This window comes from Heloderma suspectum, chromosome 5 (assembly GCF_057233095.1).
Source record: "Heloderma suspectum isolate Gila_16-S chromosome 5, 16-S_ref, whole genome shotgun sequence".
In the NCBI taxonomy this organism is placed as follows: domain Eukaryota; kingdom Metazoa; phylum Chordata; class Lepidosauria; order Squamata; family Helodermatidae; genus Heloderma; species Heloderma suspectum.
The window spans coordinates 165,160,761-165,177,047 of NC_139462.1; the positions used below are offsets into that span (position 1 = coordinate 165,160,761).

General features: G+C 45.4%; 1 protein-coding gene across 1 annotated transcript in view; it reads right to left on the reverse strand.

Moving 5' to 3' along the window:
* LOC146344779 (collagen alpha-4(VI) chain-like) overlaps positions 1 to 16,287 on the reverse strand; it is a 134,385-nt gene that overhangs the window by 61,482 nt on the left and 56,616 nt on the right. The window contains exons 12-14 of the mRNA XM_084858185.1: positions 13,719 to 14,297; positions 6,022 to 6,371; positions 4,146 to 4,224 (exon numbers count right to left, since the gene is read on the reverse strand). Of these exons, the coding sequence (XP_084714311.1) occupies positions 4,146 to 4,224; positions 6,022 to 6,371; positions 13,719 to 14,297 (1,008 nt within the window). The remainder of the gene's footprint in view (positions 1 to 4,145; positions 4,225 to 6,021; positions 6,372 to 13,718; positions 14,298 to 16,287) is intronic.

Below are 16,287 nucleotides of genomic sequence, written 5' to 3' on the forward strand. Positions count from 1 at the left end.
ACAAAGGAAGGACATAACTGACTGTTGGCCATAATGCTCCCAAAAGAGCATTTCCTGGAAGTTTAAAAGATTTTTATTTTGGAAGATGACTTAGAACTAACAAATTGGCTGATGGCTGCTAAACTATACAGTGGCCACGTTTGCATATAATGATTTTATTTTATTAATTTATTTTATTTATTTATTTATTTCTATACCGCCCAATAGCCGAAGCTCTCTGGGCGGTTCACAAAAACTAAAAACTAAAAAAAAAAAATGATGTGAGGAATCTTGATTTATTAAACCACAATGTGAACGAGCAGCACGTTTGTGCATATAGCCTGTTTGCTCCTCTCTTTACACTAGTGGATAAACAGGCAGGGAGAGCTTAGTGATCTATGTGAAGCCGCTGGGGGCTATCATCAGGAGGTTTGGGGTGCAGTGTCATCAATATGCGGATGACACGCAGCTCTACCTCTCATTCAAATCTTCACCAAGGTTGGCTGTAGAATCCCTGTCCAAATGTCTGGAGACGGTGAGTGGCTGGATGGGGAGGAATAAGCTGAAGCTCAACCCTGACAAGACCGAGGTACTTTTGGTGGGAGACAAGAGGAGGCTGGGGGATGTTGACCTGGTGTTGAATGGGGTACGGCTACCCTTGAAAGACCAGGTCCGCAGCCTGGGGGTCATTTTGGACTCCCAGCTGTCCATGGAGGCTCAGGTGTCAGCTGTGAGCCGGACAGCGCTGTATCAACTCCATCTGATACGGCGGCTGCGCCCCTTCCTTCCCGACCATCTGCTCCCATCGGTAGTACATGCCCTGGTCTCCTCCCGTTTAGACTACTGTAATGCGCTCTACGTGGGGTTACCCTTGAAGACGGTTCGGAAGCTGCAGCTGGTACAGAACGCGGCGGCTCGCCTGATTAAAAGCAGCCGCCGGCGAGATCACATCACTCCAGTGCTGAAGGAGTTGCACTGGTTACCAGTTGTTTTCCGGGCCAAATTCAAGGTGTTGGTTTTGACCTTTAAAACCCTATATGGTTCCGGCCCAGCCTATCTTAAGGAGCGCCTCCAGCAACACCAGACAGGCCGCTTAACAAGATCAGCCTCGGATGGCCTTCTCTCTGTCCCATCAGCCAGGACAGCTAGACTGGTGGGGACGAGGGAGAGGGCCTTCTCTGTGGTGGCCCCCACTCTGTGGAACTCCCTCCCTAGGGAACTCCGTCATGCCCCCTCTTTAATGAGCTTCCGTCGTGCATTAAAAACGTGGTTGTTCAGGCAGGCATTTGGGGTGGGTTAGGGTATTTTTTTAAAAAAAAAATTATGGTAAAATTTTATTGTTTTGAATTGTTTTATGGTGAGTTGTACATCGCCCAGAGTGGCTGGGTGACCAGTCAGATGGGCAATTAATAAATTTAATAAATAAATAAATAAATAAATAAATAAGTGTTATGTCCGAGCCTGGGATTATGGTTTATTGCACCAAAGCAAGCCAGGATCATAAGCCCACTTTAAACCAGGGTTTGTTGCTAGTTTATGAAACCTAGCTTGCTTGGATGCAATGATCCACAGTCACAGGCTTAGACATCACATTAAGCAATCCCTGCCTGGTTTATTCACCTGCTCGCATGAAGGGAAAAGATGGACTATACGTATTGGCATGCAGCTCATTCACATTGTGCTTTCATACGCCAGAAGTCCTGGTTTATCATGGCTGCAGCCATTGCTTCAGCATGAAAATTGTCATATATGCTCGACTTTCATAAATGAATCTGAAAATGGCACTTATGACCTAATGTATTGATAATAAATGCATGGATACATTTGTAGAAAACTAGGGTTTATTTATTTCTCATTGGAATATAAACATTTATTTGTTTATTTATTTATTTATTACATTTATATCCTGCCTTTTTCCTCCTTAAGGAACCCAAGGCGGCGTACATAATCCTCCTCCTCTCCATTTTATGCTCACAACAACAACCCTGTGAGGTGGGTTGGGCTGAGAGTTTGTGACTGGCCCAAAGTCACCCAGTGAGCTTCCATGGCCGAGTGGGGACTAGAAGCCAGATCTCCCGACTCCCAGTCCAACGCTGTAGCCACTACACCACACTGGCTCCCATGAAATCTTCAGATATACTCATTTTTGTATGTTTTATACCAGGGGTGGGGAACCTGTCACCATCCAGAAGTTGATGGATGCCAGCTTCCATCAGCCCCAGCCAGCATGTGCAATGGACAGGAATGGTGGAAGTCAGTGGAGGCTGGTGGCTCCGATGTCAGGGGGCGGTGCATCTGCTCTGGGTTTCAGTGAGAACCAATCAGAACTCTAAAGGAGTTGTCCAAGGTGCTTTGCATCTGCTTTGCACCTTGGATAGCTCCTTTAGAGTTCTGAGTTGTTCTGACTGAAATCCAGAGCAGATTCACCACCCCACTGACATCAGAACCACCAGCGTCCACTGGTGGAAGTTTTTAAAACCCACTTAGGGCGCAATCCTATGCAGGTTTAGACAGAAAAATTTTCTACAACTGCCACGCTGGCTGAGGAATGCTGCCACGCTGGCTGAGGAATGCTGGGGGTTGTAGGCCCTTTTTCTGTCTAAACCTGCATAGGATTGCACCCGTAACTACTTAATTTTATTCCCTAATAATCAAAATGACTGTAGATAATGTATTTTCTGATCTGATCAGATCAGGCCAAATTGGTCTGATGAAATCACTAAAATGAGGATGGATCCTCTTATACAAGCGTGTGATTCTTTTCTTATGGAGCAGACTCACCGGTGCTATTTCTTTGCCCTTGAGACACATCAAAAGCAGAGATAGAATATAATGTTTGTGCTTTCTGCTGGGAGGTGAAAAAACTGCCAGCCTCAGCTCTGCCCTAAGAAATGCTACAAGGATTTTGCTGGCATTAAAAGCAAGTGCACAGCTGTATAGGAAGAGATGACATTCTTTATTTCCAACATGTTTCAAGAGAAACTCTTTCTCCAGGAATATAAATTTTACAGATTAATCAAGGCAGCAGAAATCTGCTTATCACTAACACCTCTTTAAAAACAGCTGTCTCCATTTTTTTTCCCTTGGTTACTTTCAACATATTATTGATTTCCTTATCTTTTTGCATTTTTAGTATTTCCAGATATTTATTAATTTACTTCATTTCTATCCCGCCCCATAGCCAAAGCTCTCTGGGTAGTTCACAACAATTCACACACACACACACACACACACACACGGTAATACAACATGCTAAAATATAAAACATTTAAAAGTTTAAAACAGAATAAAGCCAAAGTAAAAATCAGAGTAAAAGCCAGCAGCGATGTAACAATTAAAAACCACAATAACACATTAAAAACAAAACTGACGGACTAATAAGCCTGGAAAAATAAACAGTTCTTCACATGGTGCTGAAAAGACTACAATGTAGGTGCCAGGTGAGCCCCTCTGGGAAGAGGTTTCCATAAATGGGATGCCACCACTGAGAAGACCCTCTCCTTAGTAGTCACCTGCCTCACCTCATTTGGTGGGGGCACCTGGAGGAAGGCCTCTGAAGATGATCTTAAGGTCCAAGCAGGTATATATGGACGGAGACAATCTTTCAGGTAGCCTGGACCCAGGCTGTTTAGGGCTTTAAAAGTTAATGCCAGCTCTTTGAACTGGGCCTGGAAACAGACTGGAAGCCAGTGCAGATCTCAGAGCAATGGTGCTTATTTCTGGTACTAATGTCTCTTTGGTGCTTATTATGGTGCTAATGTCTCTTATTACTGGACAATCAAGCTATACACTGATCATGCATCAGTAGGCTGCAGTCCACAAAAACCTATGCCCTAATAAAGTAGTTAGTCATTAAGGTACCCTAAAATGTTTTGCTGTTTTTGCTGCAACAGACTGACAGAGAAAATTCCAGACTGCCCCATGTTTTTGAAATGATGGTTTGGCATCTATCACAGGAGTTTCTATTTGCATCCTGGAAATCCCTGGAAAATTGCTGGCACTTATGAAAAACCTCCCCTATGGTTGGTTATGAGAATGAGGGGAATAAGCAAAGCAGACTCAAAGCAATGAAGTTATCCCTTCTTCTGTTCCTCTATCTGCCCTGAAGATAAACAAAATGCAAATTGGGTAGCATGGTGCAGATATGCTTTTCAATATCCATATACCTTTCCTGCGAAGAGCATCCACTGTTGTTTTGAGTATTTCTATGCTATCATCTGGCCCATCTGTAAATGCTAAGAGAACCTGTGATGAAACAATAGCAGTCAGGATGCATGCATACAGATATGCTTAGCAGAAAAGGCGTGTTTAAGACATAACATATGGGGCTACGGTACACCAGAAGATTATATGACTAATACCACAACTGATTTGTGATATTTCACTTTCTTAAACTATGCAGAACCTGGCTACATATCATACTGATCATGTGAAAAGTAGCCATGTATAAGCTAGGCTTTGACTGCTGAGAATTTTGAAGGGTCTCCTGGAGACAGGGAGAGAAGCCAGAGGGAATCGTAGCACTGCTAGATGTCTTTCTCCATCCATTCTTTATCTGTGCCAGTGGTGGTTGACTCATGGCCTTACAACTCCCATCAGCCTGAGCCATCCTAGCCAATAGTGAGGGATGATGGGAGTTGTAGGCCAAACATTTGGAGAGCCAGAAGTCACGCCTCCTAATCTATGCTTATCTTATCTCTCTTAGGATATAATCCTATGTCTTTAGACAGAAAGAGAGTCCTACAATTCCCAGCATCCCCCAGCCAGCATGGCTGGCTTGGGCATGCTAGGAGTTGTGGGACTTTTTTCTATCTAAATATGCATAGGATTGCACCCTTAACAGCTAATTTCCCCCCCTGATCCATCCAGTCCTAAACCCTAGGGAAAATAAAGGAAATACATTATAAAGAAATACCTCTCCTAGACTGAAATTTCTGTGAATCGCTTCAAGTATATTTTATTTAAAAAGCAGTATACTAATATGATCACCAGACCAGCAATGGGCATGAAAAGGCAGAAAGCAGCTTTATGCTTTCTCTGAAAGTCTCCAGGGAAGCCTTCAGTACCCTTCACAGTCAGACCCTGGCTTAAACAAGGGTGCTTTTCATGTGATGAGTGTAAGATGTAGCCAGGCTTTCACCCAGTGTAGGCTTGCAGTAATGGTCAAGGTGACAACTATGTTTTTGCACAAGGCTGTACAACTTCTGGCCCACCAAGACCAAGCAATGGCGCCTACCAGTTGCATGACAACCCTCCTGTTCTTGCAGATCTTGCAAGTAAAAGGACGTTTATTGAAGCCCTGCTGGGCCATCATACATGACTGCTGGTCTGCATTGGCCTTGGCAGATTACAAGTTTTGCAGATTTCTTCTAGACTTAAACCAAAACATCTGGAAGGACACAAGGTTGCCCACCCCTGCTGTAGAGACTCTATGCATTCCGAAGCAGACTAGGAGCTAAGTGGAAACAAACCCGCACCTAGCCGCCAGGTTTAGTGCATATCCAGAGACTCGCCAACACCACACCATACCGTTTGCAGCTTGGAGGGCTGTGTGGAGAAGGCTGCTGATAAGTCACATGACCTGACCAAAGTGGAGCCAAGGAGGCGTTGTTTGCCTGTTACAGATCACAGCAGGCAACGAGTAACGTGGCCCATTGAAAACAAAATGGCTACACGGATAATACTGGGCTGCATTCATTGGGTTCTTTGTGAGCTGATTTGCCAGCCTCACCCCATCACTATGCAGCCGCCCATATTGGACCACGAACTCCACGGTCCAACTTGGTTGCCATTCAGCGATGAGAATACAGCATCATCTCCTCAGCAGCTGCATGAGCAATTCTTATGTAAAGGGCAAGATCAAGGCCTTGTTTAATCTTGTTATGGAAACTTATTTTCCTACAGTATATGAATCCTCAGATGGTGATTTGGCTTGCCTGGAACAAAGCAAGGCATGATTTAAAGTCCATCGAAGTTGGCTCATAATCTGATGCATTTCCCACCATGCAAAAGCAGCAACAACAACAACCAAAAAGCGATTACCTTCACTTTGGCAGAGGTCAGGCTGAGGGATCTATCCCAAAAGGACTGCAGGAAGCCTGTGTTCAAGTAAGTGTCCACTGTGGTTTGCACAGCCAAAAATTTCTGAACGATCTCGTCATTATATTCTTCAAAGTCAGAGTCAAACAAGGACTGGCCGTTTCTCGCAAAAATTTGGTACCTGAACCTGATGTTAACAGGAGACTGGGCAATACAACTGATGTTGATCACAGGCCCCAGTTGCTGCATGAGTGAGGGCAGGTATGTTTGCATTTTCTGCCTCAAACGCAATGCGGATGGAGGCCTCGTGCGCTCAGAAATATCAACTCCTACAGAAATATCTATGTTGCAGTCTGTAAAGGGTGGGGTGGGGTGGACAGAAGCAAAGATGAAACGTGAAATTATAAAGCGTATGCTCATTATGACCTTCTCAATCAGCACTGAGAGTAGGAGTGACATTTTAAGAATTCAAAAAACGGAATCTGCAATCAGAGCAACCTGGGTATTCAGCTAATGTAAACTGGCTATGCAGCATCAGTCACTTTAGTGCAGGGGGGCAGAACCTCTTGCAGCCCATGGACCAAATTCAGTTCTGGAGAAGCTGTCGAGGGCCGCATTCCAGTGGTGGGCGGGGCTGAAGGCAAAAAGGGTAGAACCAACAGTACCTGAATATTTGAGCTTCAACCTCTTACTGCCAGCAACTAAACCTTAGGAGAGGCACCTCAGCCTTTTAGAAGGGGGGAGGGATGGTACAAAAGATGAAAAACCACAAAATGGTCGGTGGTTGAGAGAAAGGGAGTTGAGCCAGGGGAAGGGGGTGTGGCTTTCTGAGGAAACTTGGAGGGCCAGATTAAGAGCACTGGAGGGCCAGATTTGGCCCTGGGTTGAGGTCTTGCACCCCTGCTTTAGTCGCTCATCTGTTTATACTGAATATGGGACACTGCCCTTAGCTGCCAGTAGACTGAGATGCTAATGACAGTGTTAGTTTTTACTATGGTGATAAAGAGGGTCCAGTGATTATAAGGTATTGTAGTATATTAACAACTAAAGACTGCAAGGGGCAAAACAACCGAGCCCTGATATCACTCCTGCTGTCAGAAGGACTCGGAAATGCAAATTGCCTCAGCACTCGTGCTGGGTTTCTGCACAAATTATCCTACTCTGGGCCATGACACTGACCAAAAGCAGAAAAGGGCAGCTGTATGGCTTCCCCACTGCGTTTCAAAGAGACTATTTCTTAAAATGATGCTTCTTAATACAAACTGCCTTAATACAAATGGTCAAGGTCTCATGCTGCAGTAGACCTAAGCCTGAGTCTGCTTAGGGCTGGGGTCTACAACATGGTGCCCATGGATACCTCTCTCAGCATGCGCCAGACTCCCAGCCCTTCCTGGTCTTCTTTTTATTTCTTAAGATGATTTTTAAAGATGCGTTTAATGGGGAAGCTGGCATGCTGCAAAATGAAAGGCACTCCAGCACCATCTTTATTTGGTTTCGGAGCTCAGACCCCACCTCTACCTTGTAGTTAAGTTTGGGGGCAAGTTACTTTTCTTTTATTCTCACCAGTTTGCCTTCTGGGAAACGGGTTTTTCATGACCAGCCATGTCCACCGTGGTAGCCGTTTTGTGACAGTAGCCATGACACACTCTCAAAATGTGCCCAATAACACCAAAAGTTTGGGGACCCCTGGTTTAGGAATCATGCCAACCTGTGCAACTGTGCTGTTTGTTTGTGGTGTCGTTTCCTTCAGCTGTAATTGATCCCTCCCCTTTTGTGCCATGACATGGATATTACGGGGTGATTCAGCATCAGCATGAGTTTCCTTAGAATTTGGCAGCATTTAAAAGAATAAATAGTGAGGCCTTAAAGTCTGTCAATTCATATGGCACAAGTTCTGAGTTGTAGTACATTGCAAATCTAAATGAAAAAGCTCTATGATTGCCTTGATCTGTGTATTCTAAAAAGATGTCCTGGGATCACAGGAAAAATACCACCAGAAAACACTGAAGAGCAAACAGTGATGAATATCACATGAAACATCAACCCTTTCCACACTCCAGTGCAGCTTTACTGCATAAGGTGAAGAGAAAGTATTACCAGGTAATAAACATGCATTGCTAGGTTTGCAGATTTTTCCATATATCGTGGAAAATGGAACAGGCTTTTTTTTTCAGTGAAGACATTACAGGGCCAGCTAAATAACATGATAACATCTGTAAACCTAATAACATGATGCATCTGTAAACCTAGTAACACTTACCTGCTCCCTAGCACAGTTTCCTCTTTCTCTTGATCCACAAATTCAGTACAGTTGCATCAGAATACAGACAGAATTAGTTTTAATTTAAAAATTCAGGGTAGAACAATAAAATATAGATTTTTAAAAATCAGTATTTAAGATTTGGGATGTTCAGCTGCCAGAAGAAGAAAACAGAAGCAAAGAATTTGTGGTCCTCTACTTGCTGTTACAAATGGAAACAGCTGTGTATGGAATAGTTCTGCTCCAACAAACAAGTTAGTCACTATTAGGACTATACACTACTTTGGTCCAAATCCTGAATTCTGAAGCGGATTGGTCCAGTTCCGGAGCATGTTGGGATTGGCCCAAAGCAGCCTGAAGTGGGTCGGATCCATCTGAAGTGCTCTGGGATGCTTCAGCCCGATCTGGACAGCTGCCCGCACAGCCATGCAAGCCCCCTGCTCCTCCTTACCTGGACCCGTGAGGAGTGCCAGCAGCCATCGCCATCTCAGAGGGAGTCACCGTTTTCTTTTAAAATGGCAACTCTTCTTCTTCCGATAAGTAAATGTTGCATAGATTTCGGCCATAAAGGGCCATCTACACAACACTACAGGCGTAAATGGGTCACTTATGCCTGTAATGTTGCGTAAAAAAAGGTAAAGGTGTCCCCAACCAGTCGTGTCCGACTCTAGGGTGCGGTGCTCATCCCCGTTTCTAAGCCGAAGAGCCAGCGCTGTCCAAAGAAGCTTCCGTGGTCATGTGGCCGGCATGACTGAACACCGAGGTGCACAGAACGCTGTTACCTTTCCCGCCGAGGCGGTACCTATTTATCTACTTGCAATTTCTTGCTTTCGAACTGCTAGGATGGCAGGAGCTGGGACTGAAGACGGGAGCTCACTCCGTCACGCGGCACTCGGGTCTCGAACTGCTGACCTGCCGACCTTCTAGTCTGCAGTTCAGCGTCTTAACCACTAAGCCACCGCGGCCCTCTATTGCGTATAATGTTGCGTAGATGACCCTTTATAGCCACAAGTCATGCAACATTTAATTATCAGAAGAAGAAGAGTTGCCATTTTAAGAGGAAGGCTGAATCTACACATAGCAATTATTCTGTTATCATACCATTATCTTAACTATTGGTACACATGGCACCAATGGGCACGAATAGTTATAACGGTATGATAACGGTATAACTGCTATGTGTAGATTCAGCCGAAATGGCAACTGCCTCTAAGATGCAGGTAAAGGTCCACATGGTCCAGGTAAGGACGAGCAGAGGGTTCACATGGCTGGGTGGGTGTGGGGCTCACAGGGCTGGGGGGGGGCGGGGTTGGGCGGGGGGGTGATTTGACTGTCTGAACCTTGCTTTGGATCTGGAGGCCGAAGTGGGTTGGCCTGATCGAACCAAGGCAGGACCAAGGCAGGTTCAAAAGCTCCGAACCAGTCTCTGAAGTGGTTTGGGAGGGCCCTGCACAGTCCTAGTCACTATCACTTTTGTTGTTCCGCTTCCAGTTTTCTGCAAACAGTGCAGATTGATTCCTGGAAGGAAGCTATTGACTGTCAGATCGAATGAGAATCTCTGGGCTACTGGAACATAACATTAAAGGCCATGCTGAATTCCTGTGGTGTTTTGTTTTGTTTTAAATTGCCTTCATAAGGCTGAAGTTAACCCATCCTTGAACATTTCACAGCTTAATGTGCAAACTGCACATCTAGCAATTAATGGTTTGCCACCTACTTGCTGTATAGATTCTTTCCTAAAATTTCATATTTGTATTTCTGTTTAGAAGTAGGGATGTCAGAGAATTCCGCCACGGATCTCGGTGATGCCGAATGCCAGTGCATTCGGCCCCCCGAAATCCGTGGTGGAACGAAGCCCCCCACCCCACCACCCCGCGAAAGGCGCACAAAACGGAGCACTTACCTGGTGCCATCCGCACTGCTTTGTGAATGGCGGCCGCATTTGCGGCCGCCATTCGCTTCCCCATTTAGGCCGTGATAGGCTATATATCACAGCTAATGCAGGGACGCCATAGCTGCCACCATTTGCATTCCTGGTTTTTTTGCCGTGATAGGCTACGTAAATATTTACGTAGACTATCATGGTAAAAAAACAGGGGCACAAATGGCATAGCAATCACCATCGGCACCCCTGTCTTTCACCGTGATAGGCTACGTAAATATTTACATAGCCTATCACGGCCAAAAACATGAACCCAAATGATGGTGGCTGTAGCCGCCGCCATTTGCGTCCTCAGGCTCCAGACGCCTGCAAATGCACCCGGCCGGCGGCTCCGTCGAGTTGCCATGGAGCAGAGCCAGCCAGGTTAGGATTTCCAGGAAGCAGAGCACATCCCCCCCTCCGTGAATCACCCCTGCGAGAAGGTAAGTGACTTTCGTACCTCCCTATTTAGAAGTCCAACCCAATTAGAGAGCAATCCTATGGTCCCTAGGCAAGTGTCCCAGGGACCATAGGATGGCTCAAGAAACCCCTCCGAGGTGGGAGCCAGTGCTCCGATTTCAGAAGGGGAGTCAGAGATCTCACCCCAGGCCCCTCCCCTCACAGCTGGCACAGAGAGAGCCATGCCAGCTGCCTCTCCAAGGTCTGAAAAGTGACCTCAGAAGAGGAGGAAAGGGGGCATTCTGGTGGGAGGGGAGGAGACTAGAGAAGCCAGAATGCAAGTTAAACTTTATGTTTTCCTTTACCTATCCACTAATTTCAAAAAACAAAACTATAAACTAAACAACTAAGGGAGCAATCCTATGGCCACTAGTCAGTGGCTAGACGGCCATAAGATATCTGGTTTTCTGGGAACCGACCTCGGAGCCCGTGCTCCAAGGTTGGTTCCCAGAGACCTGACCTTCTCCCAGTTCCGTACTGAGCCCTGTCCCCCTCGCTCGCAAGAGGAGCGTGCAGCAGCCAAAATGGGGCGTTCCCGGGGGGCATTCCTGGGCAGGGAGGGCGGAAATGCCGGTACGACACTCCTGCCCCGCTCAGCCCTCCCGCGGCCAGACAGCTGCAATGGGCTGTCTAGCCGAAAATGCAGAGCAGCAGAAGCACGGAGGGAACGATCCCCTCCGTGCTTCTCCTGCCCTGTATTGGATAGGCGGTCGCCTCCGAGTTCGGAGGCCGCTGCCTATCTGCATGGGATTGCGCCCTTAGGACACCATCTCATCGATTGCGCCCTCACTGCTCAGAAGCCTCTGAACTCAGAGGTTTCCGAGTTTCCTGTGCCCTGCTGGGGTGAAGCCAGCAGGGCAGGAGGAGCAGCAGAGGCGTTCTTTGCCTCCCTGCCCTCCATGTCTCATGTTGTTCAGAAGCGCAGGCACTTTGAATAATCTGCTCCCGTGGCATACTCCAGAGGCCACAAATCAGGCACAAGGAGGTGCTGCTGTATCATTTTGCAATTCACTATATATGAACATGTTTTTATTAATTCCCAGTACAGATAGATTTTGCTGCTTCTGGCTGCACTTCTTCTTCTTTTCTTTTTTGGCAAACATCTGGGCAGTGTGCATGCCTGAATAATTTTTGCTTGCAACAGACTGTATTTATCATGGCTCAAGCAATCCAGCTAATAGCATTCAGGTTAACAGGAGGGAAAGATCCCTAATCCAAAAAAAAATCCATCTATTAATGCAGCCCTTTCTGGAGCTCCTGTCAGATCGAAATCTGTTTCACCAAGGTCTTGTGTAGTGTCTCCCTTCCCATTGCTTTCCTGGCTTGGCCTGATTCGGGAAGTCACCATTCTCAGAACAGTACAATGAAAATGTAGTTTGTCATCTTGCGTAGCAAACGGGGGCTTCAAGGCCATGTCTGCTTCCAACATCATGGATGTCACCCACAGAAAGTGCTTCAAAAGTCACTCCTGTGTATACCTCCGTAATGTCAGAATGGGGTGTGTACACTTATCTCCTTGCGCATTAGATGCATGCATGCCAAGAATCTCAGAGAGGTTTGACACGCATTGCAGAAAGGGCAAGGGACACAACATCGCTAGGTGCCAGGCAGGTCAGAAGCAACCTGTAAGGACTCTAAAGCATATTCATTTGGAACTGAAAGGGGGCAGGACGTACGGGGCAAGATATCTTCTCTGTGAGCCAAAATCTGCATGAGCCAGGCAGGTTTTTCCCCTTCTCACTGTAAGATGCTCGCTTCGCGTTTATTGTTTGCCAACCTGTTTTAATGAGGCAATTCAGTTATACACTTCAGCTGATATGTTCTGCATCTGGACTCGGCTTCTGGACTCACATGGCTGAAAGGTCCCTGCCTCCCAGCAATCCCACATAAAGAAGTAGGAAGAGGCAGTGGGTAGAGCTCCTGCTTTGCATGCAGAAGGTACCAGGTTCAATCCTGGCATCTCCAGGTAGGGCTACGAAAGGATCCTACCTGAAACTCTGGAGAGCTGCTGCCAGTCAGTGTTGACAATATTGAGCTAGAAGGACCAAGGGTCTGACTCACCATAAGGGCAGCTTCTGATGTTCCTAAGAGGCTGTTGGCTGGCTAGTCAACAGTAGCCTTTGTTTTGTGTTCCTGCTGATTCCTCACTTCCGTGTCCTGCTCTCCTTGGACTGCTTTGTCTGGACTTTGACTTGTCTGATTTTAGATTATTAATTCGTCCTTCTGGTTAGATATTTTGGACTGGCATGATCTACTGGGTTTGACTCGCCAATGCCCTGCCTAGACATCGCTCCTGGCCTGTTCTGGGGTGTTTGGATTATTTAAGGTGCAATCCTATGCAAGTTCAGGCAGAAAAAGGTCTTACGGCTCCTAGTATTCCCCAGACAACACTGCTGTCCGGGGAATGCGGGGGATTGTAAGACATTTTTCTGTCTAAATATGCATTGGATTGCACCCTTAATGACTTATCCCCCATGATCCTGATCCTGATCCAAATCATTAGGTCCCTTCAAATCATAAAACTGGAAGGGACCTAATAAGTCATCTAGTCCAATCTCTTGGACCTCAAGCATTCCCAAAGACATATGGCCTAACTTCTCTTGTAAACTCCCCAGAAAACAACTTCAATAACCATCCTAGGCAGTTCGTTCCATTACTGAACTCTTCTTAAAATTTTGGAGCTTTCACCCTAATTTTATCCAAAATATTTTGTCCTGTGATTTAAGTCCTGTGCTTCATATTCTATAGAACAGGACAATCAATTATTTCCTTCTTGCAGCCATATAGGTAAACATAATCTTTCTGGTCTCTATGCTGAAGCATTTCCTCCACTGCTTCCTCTCAGATGCATTTCTAAACCTCAGACCCTTTTATCCTTCTGGCTTATCAATATCCTCCTTCTTGAACACAGTATTCTAGGAGATTTTTAAAAAATAAATAAATAAATGTTGGTATATCACCAATATAATCAGTTAACGTCTTTCCTATGAATAATGTGTAACATTCCTAGGAGATTTTAAAGAAATTATAGATTTTTAAAAAAAAATTGCTGAGACTTACCCCGTCTGGGTCGATCCCGCTCAACATTGCAGATCTCTCTGACAATCCTCCTTTTAATAGTTTGCAACACTTCAAAGTTCTCCACCACGTACACTGTACTAGAATCGCCAGCAATTTGAAGGAGCTCAAAGTTGTTTAGAGTCCCTATTCCTATTGCAAAGACTAGGATCCCATCTTTCCTTAGCGCAATAGCTGCCTCATTCACAGTATCATTGGACTTTCCATCAGTGATGACAATTAGGGACTGTGGCACTCCTTTGTTCTTACGACCTCCATTAGCAGGCTCAAAAAAGCTCCTGACAAACCTCAAAGCCTTGCCAGTGAAGGTTCCGCCTTTTAACATGACAATGTTGTCGATCGCTCCCTTTATGGCAACATCAGTGTAGAAATCATTGAGATAAAATTCTTTCTGGGGATCTTTGCTGAATTGGGCCACACCAATTCGGACTTTGTCTTCAGCAATGATGAAGCTATCTACAATTTCCTTCATGAATGTCTTCATAACATCGAAGTTACGTTCCGATATGCTTCCTGAGCCATCGATCAGAAACATGAGGTCTGCCACTTGCGTGCCACAAGCTGCAAAGAGAAACATCCACTTTGCTGTGAAGGCCAAGTTCATTCATTAAGATAGGAATGTATGAACTGGCCCTTAAAACACTTAGTATGCAATCCTACGCATATGTAGACAAAAACCCTAGCTGGGCATGCTGGGAGTTGTAGGACTTTTTCCTGTCTAAACATACATAGGATTGTGTTCTTAAGCTGATATTCTAAACACATTTACTACAAAATAGATTCCATTGAACTCAATCAGACTTCCTTCTGTGGAGGTCAGGATATTCGTGGAGAATAAACCTACAGAATTCAGCAGGAATTCTTCCTAACGAGTTTCTCCAAAGGGCTAAATCTTGTTTTCAAACAAAAGCAACAAAGGCTTTCTTCACATGGAGCTTTTTGCTTCTTCACAGAGCAATCTGTGGCTCTTTACATGCCGCCATGATCATCCAAGGCGTCTCCTGTATTAAATGGCCTTTGTTCTGTTTTTAAATAGATCGCAGATAATGAGCTATCAAATTACCCCGTTGTGTTCCGCTTCAGTTTCCCCCATCAAAAGAGGAAAAGCGGCAAGAAGAGGAGTGAGATCAATGAAAGATAATGGAAGACTCAGATACGGGGAGAAGGAGGGGGAAGGGGGTGGGGGGAAAGGAAGAATGTGAAAAAGGGAGTCGTTGTGATCCTGCATTTATAATGGAAGCAGAAAGCCCTGTTTTAAATGCAGGATTTTAGGCTGGTGTAGAGATGCCCAAGGAGTCTTGTAGCACCTTAACAGACAACTATTCATTATGCATGGCACAAACATTTGTGGACTCTCTAGTCTGTGAAAGCTGACCACAAACGTTTATGCCAGCCTTCTCTAACCTGGCATCATCCAGACGTGCTGGACTACGACTTCCATTACCCCCAGCTAGCCCATTGCCATGTTGGCTGGTTATGATGGGAGTTGTAATCCAACGCATCTGGAGGGTATCAGATTGGAGGAGATGGGATTATGCCATAATAAATGTGTAAATCTATAAGGTGCTACATAACTCCTTTGTTGTTTTTCCTGCTATGTGGTTTGAAGACTGAAATCGTTGACACATAGAGCTTTCTTTAGATCTCCTTGTCCTCTCTGGTGACAGCTGCTTTTAGCATTTATCCTTAGTGAGAAGGAATCAGAAAGCAGAAAGTCAAACTAATTGCTTTGTTCCAGCTGCAGACTCCTTATATTACATATTACTTTTACCCTAAGAGAAAATGGATAAACTTTCTAAGGTTGACTGGAGAGCCATATGAACTGCCTGGGAGTTTAGGACATGCTTATCATGGGGCACCTTCTAAAGCAGAGGTGGGCAACTTGTGGCCTTTCAGATGTTTTGGCCTACAATTCTCATCAGCCCTAGCTAGCATAGCCAATGGGGATGGATCATGGGAATTGTAGGCCAAAACATCTGGAGGGCCATCAAAACAAGATATCAAAACATCTGGAGGTTGCCCAAGGGCTAGTTCACATATTCACATATGCATATGAGTTCTGATGTGTTGTGGGGTGGGCTGTGTATAACCTGTTTCTACACATGTAACTTCTGATCCACATGATCTTTCTCAATCAAAAAGAAGAACAAGACTGCACAAAGCAGGTGAATACATGTGCCGGTGTACTAATGTACCTTCTACTTACTGTACTATGGAAAGTACACATGGTCCCGCTCTGCCAAAATGCATGTGGGATTCCCATCCAACCCTGCATAGTCTAGCATGGGAGGGGCTGTAGCTCAGTGGCAGCAAAGCGTATGTTTTGCATGTAGACGGTCCCAGGCTGAATCCCCCACATCTCCACTTTAAAGGATCTTAGGTAGCATGGCTTCACAGGCCTCTCCCTAAGACTTTGGAGAGCACTGTCAGTCAGAGTAGGCAGTACTGGGGTAGATGGACCAATGGACTGACTTTGTATAAGCAATTTCACATATTTAAGCAATTGTACGTCTTCCAGGAAGTTTGATGCATTTTACGAATGTGGCATTAC